We start from the raw sequence: 13794 nt of genomic DNA on the forward strand, positions 1-13794 counted from the left end.
GTTCATGAACTGGAAAACTGTACTAGTCAGAGTTCCCCAGAGAAACAGAAGCAAAAGGAGATAAATATAGGAGGTGAAATTTATTATAAGGAATTGGCTCACATGACTGCGGAGACTGAGAAGTCTCAAGATCTGCAGTTAGCAAGCTGGAGAACCAGGAGACCAGCAGTGTAGTGTTAGTGTAAGTATGAGACCCAAGAACCAGGAAAGCTGAGTGTGTAAGTTCCAGTCTGAGTCTGAAGTCCTGTGAACCAAAAGAGCTGATGGTTGTCTAAGTTCCAGTGCCAGGACCAAGGAAAATCAATGTCCCAGCTCAAGTAGTCAGGCAAGCAAAGTTTCCTCTTACTCAGCATTTTTGTTCTATTCAGGTCTTGATTGAATGAGGCCCACTACCCACATTAGGGAGTTCAAACTGCTCTACACAGTCTACTGATTCAATGTTAATCTTATCCAGAATCACGCTCACAGACACACCTAGAATAATGTTTGACCAAATGTCTGCATACATACCTCATGGCCCAGTCAACTGACACATTAACTTAACCATCATGAAGACAGTATTTTTTTTTGGAGATGAGGTCTGTCTCTGTCACCCAGGCTAGAGTACACCTCAACCTCCACCCTATAAGCTCAAGCGATCCTCCCTCCTCAGCCTCCCAAGTAGGTGGGAACACAGATGTGTGCCATCAAGCCCAACTAAGATTTTTCATATTTTCGGTAAAGGTAAGGTTTCACCACGTTGCCCAGGCTGGTCTTGAACTCCTGAGGTCAAGCAATCCCCCCGTCTCGGCCTCTTCCCAAAGTGATTACAGGCGTGAGGCACTGCGTCTGGCCACGAAGACTTAATACTGTGAAGGTGGCAATACTACTCAAAGCAATTCAAAAGTTCAATGTAATCCCTATCAAAATTCCAATGGTCCTTTGTGTGTGCGTGTGGCTGGGGGTTGCGGGGAACTCTAGTGAAAACCAGAAAACCTGCTAGACAAATTCTAAAAGAGCTGCAATGCTTTGGCCTTTCTTGCAGAAACAGAAAAGCTGATCCCCAAATTCACACAGAATTTCAAAGGACCTGGAAGAACTAAAACAACATTGAAAAGAAGAACAAAGTTGGAGGACTCACACTTCTTATATCAAAACTTAGTATTAATCCAAAGCTACGGTTATCATAACAGTGTAGTACTGGCATAAGGACAGATATATAGACCAACAGAATAGAACTGAGAATCCAGAAATAAACTCGTATCTGTGGTCAACTGATTTTCAACCAGAGTGCCAACACCATTTGATGGGGGAAAAATCATGTCTTCAACAAATGGTATTGGTACAACTGGATATCCACAGCAGAAGAATCACACTGGACCCCTACCTCACACAATACACAAAAATTCCTCAAAATGGATCAACAACCTAAATAAAGAACTAAAACTATAAAATTCTTAGAACACAGAGATAAGTCTTCATGACCTTGGATTTGTCAATGGATTCTCAGCTATGACACCAAAAGCACAAGCAACAAAAGAAAAAAATTATAACACTTTTGAGCCAGGCATGGTGGTGTGCACCTGTAGTCCCAGCTACTTGGGACACTGAAGTGGGCTGATGTACTTTTCTGGATCAAAGGGCATTATCAAGAAAGTGAAAAGACAACCGGTATACAAATTCAAGAAATAAACACATACATCAAGAAATCCAACAAGAAATATACAGTGCTGGCCGGGCACGGTGGCTCATGCCTGTAATCCGAGCACTCCGGGAGGCCAGTGTGGATCACCTGAGGTCAGGAGTTCAAGACCAGCCTGACCAACATGGTGAAACCGTCTCCACTAAAAATACAAATATTAGCCAGGTGTGTTGGCACGCGCCTGTAATCCCAGCTTCCTGGGAGGCTGAGGCAAGAGAATCACTTGAACCCAGGAGGCGGAGGTTGCAGTGAGCCGAGATCAGGCCACTGCACTCCAGCCTAGGTGACAGAGCCAGACTCTGTCTTGGGGAAAAAAAAGAAAAAAAGAAAAAAGAAATACACAGTGTACAAATTATCAAGAAAGTGAAAAGACAATGGGAGAAAATACTTTTAAATCATTTATCTGGTAAGAGTCTAGCATCTGGATGATATAAAAAACTCTCTTTGAACTCCCTTTAAGTCAACAACCAAAAAACGAGACAACCCAATTCAAAAATGGACAAAGAACTTAAAAAGATATTTCTCCAAAGAAGATATATAAATAGTCAATAAGTTTATGAAGACACTTAACATTAGCCATAACATTAACATGGCCAAATCAAAATCATGATGAGATGCCACTTCACACCCATTAGGATGACTATTATCAAACAAAAACAAAAAATAACAAGTGTTTGATGAGGAAAGAGAAAAACTAGAACCCTTGTGTATTGCTGGTGGGAATATAAAACTTCCCCAGCAACCTTGGAAAACAGTCTGGCAGTTCCTCAAGAAGTTAAACATAGAATTACCATATGAGTCAACAATTCCTTCTAGGTATATACCCAAAAGAACGGAAAACAGGTACTCAAATACAAGTATATGAATATTCATAACAGAACTATTCATAATAACCAAAAGGTGTAAATAACTCAAATGTCCGTCAATGGAAGAATGGACACGCAAAACATATCTATACATACAGTGGAATATTACTCAGTGATTAAAATGAAAAACTCATACATGCTACAACTTGAACAAATCTCAAAAACATTACAATAAACGACAGATGCCACACATAATAGGTCACATATTGCATGATCCATTTACATGAAATCTCTCTAATAGGTAAATCTAGAGACAGAAAGTAGATTGGTATTGCCAGGGGTGGAGGGCATGGGGGAATAGGGAGTGACTGCTTAATGGTTACAAAGTTTTCTTTCAGGGTAATGAAAATGTTTTAGAACTAGACGGAATTGGTGATTGCACAATATTGTGAATATATTAAATGTCACTGAACTTGTACACTTGAACTTTTTTTTTTTTTGGAGACAGAGTTTTACTCTTGTCACCCAGGCTAGAGTGCAGTGGCATGATCTCGGCTCACTGCAACCGCTGCCTCCCGGGTTCAAGTGATTCTCCTGCCTCAGCCTCCCAAGTAGCTGGAATTACAGGTGCTCACCACCACATCTGGCTAATTTTTATATTTTTTAGTAGAGACGGGGCTTCACCATGTTGGCCAGGCTGGTCTTGAATTCCTGACCTCAGTGAGCCACCTCACCCAGCCCCACTTTAAAATAATTTAATGTTATATAAATTTTGCCTCAATTGAAAAAAAAAATCACCTGGGTGCAGTGGCACACACCTGTAGTTCCAGCTCTGCAGCAGGCTGAGGCAGAATGATCACTTGTGCCCAGGATTTTCAAACAGTAGTACACCACGATCATGCCTGTGAATAGCCACTGCACTCCAGCCTGAGCAACATAGCTAGACCCCAACTCTATGAAAAAACAAATGAATAAGGAAACCTGTATACACATCCCCACACAAAAGGAAAGAAGGAAAGAAGGAAGGGGGGAGGGAGGGAGGAAGGGAGGGAGGAAGAGAGGAAGAAAGGAAGAAAGGGAGGAAGGGAGGGAGGGAGGGGACACAAGAAAGTACTAACTTGGGCAAGAAGATTGAAAAAGAAAATGTTGTTTAGAAAATCTTCTTAGGGTTAAAGTGCCTACCAGCCATCATGTAGCATGCAGCTGGTACTTACTGAGGCAGATCTTTAGTTTGGTTTTGTGTGTCTGATATTTTGACCCCTGTTTTACGTAGAAAGCCTAGACGCTGGAAATAGTGCCATGCAGCCCAGACTCCAGCACACATCAGCCTCCTGGCAAATCTCAATCTTCCTCAGCATCAGTTTCCAGAATGGAAAATGAAGTACACCAAAAGCTTTGACAGCCCTGTATGACTATCAAAGGAAGTACTGCAAATAAATTGTTAGCAAAATGAAGAAACGCAATAGAAATGAAAAATACTGGGACTTGCCTGTCCAACTAAACTCCTCTAGAGTTTACAGTAAAAATACTGATATCCTGTGTTATAGTTTTGGTTTTATCACTTACTTGCTGTGTCACTTTGCAAATTCTACTTCCTGCTCATACTAAATTTTATTTCATAGAGTGCCTATGAGGGTTCAATGAAAAGTTATTAAAATTATTAAAGTTATTAAAGTGCTACATAGTCAAGTGGTAAGTCAGAAACTTTGGTTTTAGAAAGGCTTGTACTAAAGTCGGAGAAATGTTATGCTTCAAGTCAGAATGGCTTGAAGTCACAGCTCTGCTACTTATAATTCAATCATGGTCATAAGCTGCATTTCTCATCTGTAAGATAGAAGCAAACAGACTTCAGTTTAAAATCTCATACGAATAAAGAAAAAAAAGAGATAGGTACCATGGTTCACGCCTGTAATCCCAAAACTTTGGGAGGCTCAGGCGGGAGGATCACTGGAGCGCGGGAGTTCAAAACCAGCCTGGGCAACATAAAGAGACCCCCCATCTCTACAAAAACTAAAAATATTAGCTAGGCATGGTGGCACATGTCTGTAGTTCCAGCTACTCTGTAGGCTGAGGTAGGAGAATTGCTTGGGCCCAGGAGGTTGAGGCTGCAGTGAGCCATGATAGAGCCACTGCACTACTCCAGCCTAGGTGACAGAGTAAGACCATGTCTCAAAAAAAAAAAAAAAAAAAAAAAAAAAGACAAAAGAAAGAAAAGGAATAAATAAAATAAATCTCATATGAGGCCCTTATAAGGCATACTAACATCTGAGGTCAGGCACGGTGGCTCATGCCTGTAATCCCAGCACTTTTGCAGGCTGAGGCAGGATGACTTGGTTCATAAGTTTGAGACCAGCCTGGGCAACACAGAGAGACCCCATTGCTAAAAAAACTTTTAAAATTAACCACAGGCTGGGTTCGGTGGCTCACGCCTATAATCCCAGCACTTTGGGAGGCCAAGGCAGACGGATCACCGGAGGTCAGGTGTTCGAGACCAGCCTGGCCAACATGGTGAAACCCCGTCTCTACTAAAAATACAAAAATTAGGCATGGTGGCATGTGCCTGTAATCCCAGCTACTTGGGAGGCAGAGGCAGAAGAATCAATAGAACCCGGAAGGCGGGGGTTACAGTGAGCTGAGCTCACGCCACTGTACTCCATCCTGGGCAACAGACTGCGGTCCGTCTCAAAAAATAAAATAAAACAAAAGTAGCCAGGTGTGGTGGTGCATACCTGTGGTCCCAGCTACTCAAGTGTCTGAGGATTGCTTGAGTCTGGGTGGTCAAGGCTGCAGTGAGCCTTGACGGTGTCACCACACTCCAGCTTGGGTGACAGAGTGAAACCCTATCTCAAAAAACAAACAAGACGTCTCAGTTTCCTCATCAGTAATAGGGTAATAGTTCACACCTTGCTGGGTTTTTGTAAATAAAAATGTATGGAAAAGTGCTTAGGGTGGTACATAGCATATGGCAGACACTAGTAATACAAGTGTACACTCCCATGCCTAGTATAACAACCCTGGGAAAATAAGTATGAAGCAAACGTTTATAGCCAAGGAGGTTGATATTCAAGCAGACCTGTTCAAAAAGCACTGGGAAACAGAGTATAGAAGTCATTTGCAACTCAGGATTAGAAATGTAGATTTGGAGCCAGGTGTTCACGCCTGTAATCCCAGCACTTTGGGAGGCTGAGGTGGGCAGATCACCTGGGGTCAGGAGTTCAAGACCAACCTGACAAACATGGAGAAACCCTGTCTCTACTAAAAATACAAAATTAGCTGGGCATGGTGGTGCATGCCTGTAATCCCAGCCACTCGGGAGGCTGAGGCAGGAGAATCACTTGAACCCAGGAGGCGGAGGATGCAGTGAGCCAAGATCGTGCCAATGCACTCCACCCTGGGCAACAAGAGCGAAACTCCGTCTCAAAAAACAAAACAACAAAAAAAGTATCAGCAAAAAAGTGGTAATGAGGGATCATAAAAGCATAAAATAATAAAAGTATGAGGGGGCCAGGTGTGGTGGCTCATGCCTGTAATCCCAACACTTTGGGAGGCCAAGGCAGGAGGACTGCTTGAGCCCAGGAGTTCAAGACCAGCCTGGGCAACATAGCAAGACCTCGTCTCTATAAAAAATTAAAAAAACAGCCAAGTGCGGTGATGCACGCCTGTGGTCCCAGCTACTCAGGAGGCTGAGGTGGGAGGATCGCTTAAGCCTAGGAGGTCAAGGCCAAAGTGAGCTATAATTACATTGCTGCACCCCAGTCTGGGTGACAGAGGGAGAGATCCTGCCTTGGCAAAGTAGGCTGCTGAGCAGATTCTGATTACATAAAACCACTCACTGCCTTTCAACCTAACCTGCTGCTGCCTAGTCATCCCTCTGCAGGCCTCTGAACAATCAGCCATTTGCTGGAGCCCAGACATGGCCATCTCACTATTTGGCTTTTGCAGAAGCTGTTATTGCCACCTTAAGCTCTGTAGCAGAATCTGGGAACCAACCTCCCTCAATCTCCTGTCAGCTAAGAGTTAGTCTTGCTCAAGTCTGTATTTTCCAAGTTTTGTATATTGAGTCTGAATAGATTGTCACTGGAAAAATGTTTTAGAAATGAAACAGGTGGGGTTAGAAACTTTGTTCCAAAAGCAAACAAAAGGAGGAAGGTAGAGACAACAGCTGGACTGAGCAATAGACACTTTTGTTGTTGTTATTTGGTTTCAAGATAGAGGACAAGTGCACGGTAAAATGGAAAATGCAAATTCAAAATGTAATATGCAAATGAATCACCCAAGAATCTTGTCAAAAGGCAGAAACTGATTGAATAGGTCTAGAGTGGGGGTACAGGCAGTGGTATGCTGATTGGCAGTGTATGCTTGTTTCCTTGGTATAAATATTCCCACCTTGGCACAGTTATCAACATGAGGTCATTGAACACAGAGCTGGAAAGAGATGTACAAAATCGGCTGGAGAGGCAGAGCAAGCTGGCTCTAGCACACTCAACTTTCTGCATGTCTAAATCCTAGGGGATGTGAATGCTGCTGGTCTGTGGACCATAATGTGAGTAGCAAGGGAGAAGACAGTGAAGGTGTCTGGGGGTTAGACTAGGACTAAGGAGAAGGGACATAATAGAAAGAGAAGAGAGACATCATCTAGATCAGAGTTTGTCAAGCTCAGCACTATTTTATACAATTTACACATAACTCTGTCTAGAGGGGCTTACTCCCGTACACTGCAGGATGTTCAGCAGCATTCCCGGCTTCTACGCACTACATTCCAGTAGCATCCTCCCTCCAGAGTCACAATCAAAGTCTCCAGACATTGCCAAATGCTTCCTAGATTACAAAATCTCTCCCTAGTAAAAACCATTAATCTAGGTTTATCTCTAAGAAATGAAAGGGGGAAAAAGGAAGGGAACCTTTTCCACTGAAATAAGAGAAAAGAGATGAGATGGCGTAGGGAGAGGGGGACAAAACATAAGGCAGGGAGCTCTTTTTAGACATCAGCGAGCTCAGTCAAGTAGAAAAGAAGATTATCTATTTAGAAAGACTGTAGGGAGGACTGGAAGTTTAAAACATCAGGAGAGTTCTAGAAAAGGCATTATAAGAGTAGTGGAAAGTCTGTGATCCAGGGCAATGGGCCCATCAACTATGAGATAGGACCAGGGGTGCCTTGGGCTCTTGGGGTCAGAACTGCCTAGATACAATTCCAACTGTACCATATCCTCACTGGGTGACCTTGGACGAATTACTTAACAAGTATAAGCCTTCTCATAGAAACTTCATGGAGTTGTGTAAGTACTGAGAGAATGCTATGTTAAATTCTGAGCACAGAGTCTGGCACATAGTGCATGCTCAATTAGCATTAGCTATTACTATTACTAGCATTATTTTCCTTGTTAAGTACTTGCTTCATTTTACTATTGATTTAATTTCTTTGATGAAACAGAACACATGGAGAGATCTCGCCTGATAAGATGCTATTTGCCAGTAAGTCTTAAAAATACTGTTTGCAGACCGAGGCGGGCGGATCATGAGGTCAGGAGATCGAGACCATCCTGGCGAACACTGTGAAACCCCGTCTCTACTAAAAATACAGAAACATCAGCCGGGCGTGGTGGTGGGCGCGTGTAGTCCCAGCTACTCGGGAGGCTGAGGCTGGAGAATGGCATGAACCGGGGGGCGGAGCTTGCAGTGAGCAGAGATTGCGCCACTGCACTTCAGCATGGGCAACAGAGCGAGACTCCGTCTCAAAAAAAAAAAAAAAAATACTGTTTGCATTTGGGGGCAGAGGGGCATGAGAGTTGTGGAACCAACCACTGACTTACTGATGTTTTAAAAATCAGTTAATGAGACAAAGTAAAAGGAAACGAAAGGTCAATAAATCAAGAGAAAGCAAAAAGGGCATTAAATTTTCACTGAAACTGGCAGGTTTTTATAAGGCTTCAGCTGACATAAAGAATGTGTGATGTGAACCCTCAGTACAGCTGCCAAGAATGACAGGTTTATAAGAACCAAACTGACTTCAAGTTGTTTCTCCTGTAATAACAGTAAACTTTGCTGCTATCGAAGTCAAGAATTGATTAAAATACAGGAATCTGTCAGTATGTAATCTCTTTAGATATTCGAATACCAGTTTGCAGTCTAGAGGATTTAGTGAAATCATAAAGTGTCTACTCTCAGATTCGAGTCCATACTGACAGCATATTTCAAGAGTACTACATATTTCTCTCACTAAAATTCTTGGGAGGCCATAAAGGGTTTTGTCTGTCCTGTGTACAACTGACCAATAAGGGAAGGGAAGCAGTCTAGCCTTTAAATAGCTTCTGAGTGTCAGGGAAGGATAGCTCTCCTCAACTAGAACAATGAAATATCCTTTAAGGGAAAGGTAGAATGCCTCAGAGAGTTCAAAATAAAAGAATCCATTCTAACATGAAACTTACCAAGATGAGGAAGAAGTTATTAAAATCTTTCCTGTAAGATCAAAAGGTACTTTTCCTGTAAGTTCCTTCAACCTATCCTGGTAACTTGAAGCATTTTATTAGCAAAAATAAAAGGGGCAAACATTATCAAGCATTCCAAGCTTATCAGCTTTCCGTATAGGGCAAATCACTGGGAAGAACAGTAAATGTCATCACTCTGCAGGTGGCCAGGAATCAGAGTACTCCAGCCAGCCACAGCCACTGGAGTTCCAAGCCTTCCCAAAATAGCTATGACTTACATACAAATGCTCATCAAGTAGCTCACACACAGTCTCAAATGGAGAATGCTGAAATAGGGTCACTACTCAAACTGCGGCAGAGGTAAATGAAGATGCCACTGATTAATAGGCACATGGTCTTAAATGACTGAGCCACGACAAATTTAAATATGACTTCTCTCTCCCTTAAAATAGTCTCTTCTCTAAATCAATATGATAGTCTCCAAACTAAAATTTTCCCATGTTTTTAAATCACTGTGCTAAAAACAAATAGAACTGACCTCTGAAGCCAGAGAAAAATCTTGACACATTTCAATAGGCACTTGTGAACATCTAACAATAATATTTCCATTAGAAGTCAGTGCATGATACTTTCGTTTCGGAGCCCAGGACCTGGAAGTATCTTTTTCTACATGAGTTTTAAAACGTGCATCCAGGCTGGGCGCCCTGGTTCACGCCTGTAATCCCAGCACTTTGGGAGGCCGAGGCGGGCGGATCATGAGGTCAAGAGATCGAGACCATCCTGGCCAACATAGTGAAATCCCATCTCTACTAAAAATACAAAAATTAGCTGGGCGTGGTGGCACGCGCCTGTAGTCCCAGCTACTCGGGAGGCTGAGGCAGGACAATCGCTTGAACCCGGGAGACGGAAGTTGCAGTGAGCCGAGATCGCGCCACTGCACCCCAGCCTGGGCGACAAAGTGAGACTCCGTCTGGGAAAAAAAAAAAAAAAAAGTGCGTCCAGACTGGGCGCGGTGGCTCACGCCTGTAATCCCAGCACTCTGGAAGGCCGAGGCGGGCAAATCACCTGAAGTCGGGAGTTTGAGACCAGCCTGACCAATATGGTGAAACCCCGACTCTACTAAAAATACAAAAATTAGCCGGGCCGGTGGCGAGCACCTGTAATACCAGCTACTCGGGAGGCTGAGGCGGAGGATGCAGTGAGCCGACATCGCGCCACAGCACTCCAGCCTAGGCAACAGAGGGAGACTCTGTCGCAAAAAAAAAAAAAAAAAAAAAAAGTGCCTCCATGCTAAATACTACTGGCCTTCCAGACAAAAGAGTAAAAAGGTATAAAAGGATTCTCACCTGAGGGTATCTGTCTGCCAGCTTTGTATGACAAATATAAAGTTTCTCATCTCCAAACTCGTATTTGAACAACTGGCACAGATTTCCCGTTTTCTCTTGAAAAAGTGCAGTACTTGAGGGGTGAGGAGGTGGTGTTAAGTTATAACATTCCGAAGTAACACTAGAAGACATGCTCAAATTGCCCTCTTCCCAAGTTTCTTCATACAGACATTAGCTTTTCTCTCAAACCAGGGTTCTTTCACTCTCACCAGATTCTTAGATCAGAAGTCCTTATATTGATTTCAATCTTCTTAGACATTGGGAACAGGAGATCATCATCAGTAGACTTTCTATTCATCACGCAGCTCCTCCCCCTCCTTAAAAATCTAGAGCGATGAAGGCAATAATTGGGGAGGCTGCGCTGTTTTGTTTTTAAAGCCGGGTTGGGAGGGAGGGGAGTGGTGGTAACTGGGACCCCTGGTCTTATAGAAGACGGTGATTAATTCCGGACTTTAAGTGAGATAACTTCGGTCTGCTTTAACCTTTTAAAAACGCCGCCATAAAACTGATTTAAAAGTCAAAGCAAAACAAAACAAAACCAACCAACGCTGCCGCTTTCGGAAGTTTCTCACCCCGGACGGGGCCCAGGAGGGCTCACCTTACTGATCCCTGCGGCGGAGAACCCCACGTCCAGCCCTTTATATTTGGTTTTCCAAAATCTGGAAATCCCCCTACAACTTCAGCTCGCCCACGGACGCGAAGATGCAGTCCTCAATCTCCGCGGCCCGAGCCCCGCAGAGCCCTTGGCCTTCTCACCCACGCTCGCGGGCGCACCCCCTGTCCCGCCCGGCCGGGGCGCCCTCCGCAGCCCGCAACCCGCAGCCCTGCAGGCCCCGCACGCTCCCCTCAGGGCCTGGAGCCCGCCCCCAGCTCCCGCTCGCCGACGCGGAGCCCACCGAGCCGTGGCCGTCTGCCGCGCCGGCCGCGTCGTCCTGCTGCAGCTCCGCAGTCATGGCCGAGGCGCCCAGCCGCGGGTCACCGGTCTCCCGCCGCAGCCGCCGCCGGCCCAGCCTCTCAGGACTAGGCCCCGCCCCAGCCCTCCACCCCGCTCCGTCCCGCCCCCGCCCGCAGCGCGCGCCGGAGACTTGGCCCACATGCCACGCCCCCGGCATGCGCGCGCACGCAAGGCGCGCGGCCCGGGGCCGAACAATTCTGCGTGCTCCCGCGCACGCCCGGCTGACCAGACGTCGGTCACGTGACCCCGGCCCCGCCTGTCGCTGCTGGTCAGCTTCACAGCCGGTGGAGGCTGCGGGCCGCGCTGCCAGTGTCCGGGAACTGGGTTTGCGAATCCTGGGAGCCGCGTTCTTGAGTCTTCTCCGCTCTCTGCCCTCAAAACCTCATTTGTAGGACTGACCTCCGGCTCCACCCTCCCCACGGGCGAGTTAAAACTGTTCCCCCGCCGTGGGAAACTGCCGAATGACCGTGGAATAAAGGATTTCCCACCAGGCTTTGTAGCCATTTCCAACTCCAATGACATGAAGAAGTGTTCACCATCTTTAAGGAGAGAAGGAGGATGAATGCAGTCGCTTGTCTAAAGCTAACCAAACGGACCAAAGCCTCCGTTCATGGGTGTCCCGCTTGGTGCCCTTAACCCTGATGCTCTTAACCTGGGCATGATAAGGAAAATTGCAGTTTTCCCATTTTCGATTTTCAGAAGTTCAAACTAAAATTTTGTGTTACTTTGTTATGTTAGAGCCAGATATTTACATTTCATGTTAAAAGACCAGGTGCTCCTATTGAATTGTTTTTTGTTTGGTTGGTTTCGGTTTGTTTTTTTTTTCTTTTTTTTTGAGACGGAGTCTCACTCTGTCCCCCCAAGCTGGAGTGCAGCCGCACGGTCTCGGCTCACTGCAACTTCCGCCTCCTGGGTTCAAGCGATTCTCCTGAGTAGCTGGGATTACAGGCACGCTGTACCACACCCAGGGTTTCACCATGTTGCCCAGGCTGGCCTCGAATTCCTGACCTCAGGTGATCCTCCCGTGTCGGCCTTCCATAATGCTGGGATTATAGGCGTGAGCCACCGCGCCAGGCCTGAATTGTATTTTCAACAACTGTTTGGGAATTGTGATCACTGAACCATGTTTCACATTTAAGATACAAATGTGTTATGATGGCAAACCCACTTGACAGGCTGCTGGGTGTCCCAAATCTGCGTAGAGGCTGAGTGTGGAAGCGCGTCTTTTAAGAGTAGCACCTACACCCTTGCCCTGGTCTGGTCTGACTCTCAAGCTACACTTTTAAGTGTGAATTTAACATGGACGGTGGCCTTTCCTATACTCCTGGCATTGTTGTCGCTGGGATTGTTATGTTTCACCTGCAGGCCTCCCTAGTCTGCATGCGGGCGCAGTTTTTGACAAAAGGAAACAGGTACAGGTCAGGTGCAGCTCCCAGGAGAGGCCAGATTACTCTCTGAGGCCTGAACTAGGACTGCTGCAACTTCCACCACCTGGAGATACAGGGATCCGCTTCCCCTGGCAGATTAACTGGCAGATTAGCATGGCTGCGGTGATACTAACTTGGAATCTTCCACATTCAACGGGCTGACTGTGTTTGTGTCTGCGAGTAGTAGGACATTTTATGTATGTGGCTCTGCCATTTTTCCTTTCCTCATGAGTGACTGTGTTTATGGCCTCAACCTGGGTGTCACTGTAGAACAGGTTGATTTCAGGTTGATGCTGGTTTTCTTTTTTTTTTTTTTTTTTTGAGACACGGTCTCACTCTGTCACCCAGACTGAAATACAGTAGTGAGATCATGGCTCACTGCAGCCTTAAATTCCTGGGCTCAAGCGGTCCAACTGCCTCAGCCTCTGAAGCAGCAGGGACTTCATGCATGTGCCATGCCCAACTAATTTTTGTGTCTTTTTTATGGAGATGGGATCTCACTGTGTTGCCCAGGATGGTCTCAAACTTCTGGTCTCAAGCAGTCCTCCTGCCTTGGCCTCCCAAAATTTGGGGATTACAGACATGAGTCACCACGCCCAGCCCACGTTGATTTCTGAGTCTAGCTTATTTACAGCATTGCCTATTTCTACACTGCTAGAATGCTTTATTTACCATGTCTCTGGAGCAACCCTTATTTGTCTTTACACATTCATTTTAGGAAATTGCATGTTTATTGTGTGTAAGTGCTGTCAAAACCTATAACCCTTTGTATTAGTCTGTTCTCACACTGCTATAAAGAATTACCTGAGCCTGGGTAAGTTATGAAGAAAAGAGGTTTGACTCAGGGGCATAACAGGAAGCAAAACTGGGAGGCCTCAGGAAACGTACAATCGTGGTAGAAGGCAAAGGGGAAGCAGGCATGTCTCACCATGGCAGAGTAGGAGAGATAGAACAAAAGAAGTGTCCCCCCCGACCCCCCGCACACACACACACAAAGATCTCATAAGAACTCACTATCATGAGAAATGCATGGGGGAAATCCACCCCATAATCTAATCATGTCACACCAGGTCCCTCCCCTGGCAAGTGGGAATACAATTCGACATGAGATTTGG

General features: G+C 45.3%; 1 protein-coding gene and 1 non-coding gene across 51 annotated transcripts in view; both read right to left on the reverse strand.

Annotated features, from left to right (window-relative positions):
* USP28 (ubiquitin specific peptidase 28) overlaps positions 1–11353 on the reverse strand; it is a 77674-nt gene extending 66321 nt beyond the window's left edge. For 8 of the 50 annotated variants that reach the window (XR_010147677.1, XM_063784514.1, XM_054662704.2 and 5 more), the window contains exons 1-2: positions 11194–11319; positions 10259–10623 (exon numbers count right to left, since the gene is read on the reverse strand). Coding sequence is in view for 27 of the 50 variants with exons in the window: in XM_063784514.1 (XP_063640584.1) it covers positions 10259–10429 (171 nt within the window). In the remaining 23 variants the exon portion in view is untranslated. Of the gene's footprint in view, positions 1–10258; positions 10624–11193 lie in introns of all 50 variants that reach the window. The other 42 variants (XM_063784522.1, XM_063784521.1, XM_063784519.1 and 39 more) reach the window with 16 other exon arrangements.
* On the reverse strand, positions 948–1009 carry LOC112204866 (U7 small nuclear RNA). Its single transcript, XR_002938615.1, has one exon. It is a non-coding gene; the product is annotated as a U7 small nuclear RNA (small nuclear RNA).
* Positions 11354–13794: the final 2441 nt, after the last annotated feature.

Source organism: Pan troglodytes, chromosome 9 (assembly GCF_028858775.2).
Source record: "Pan troglodytes isolate AG18354 chromosome 9, NHGRI_mPanTro3-v2.0_pri, whole genome shotgun sequence".
NCBI lineage: Eukaryota > Metazoa > Chordata > Mammalia > Primates > Hominidae > Pan > Pan troglodytes.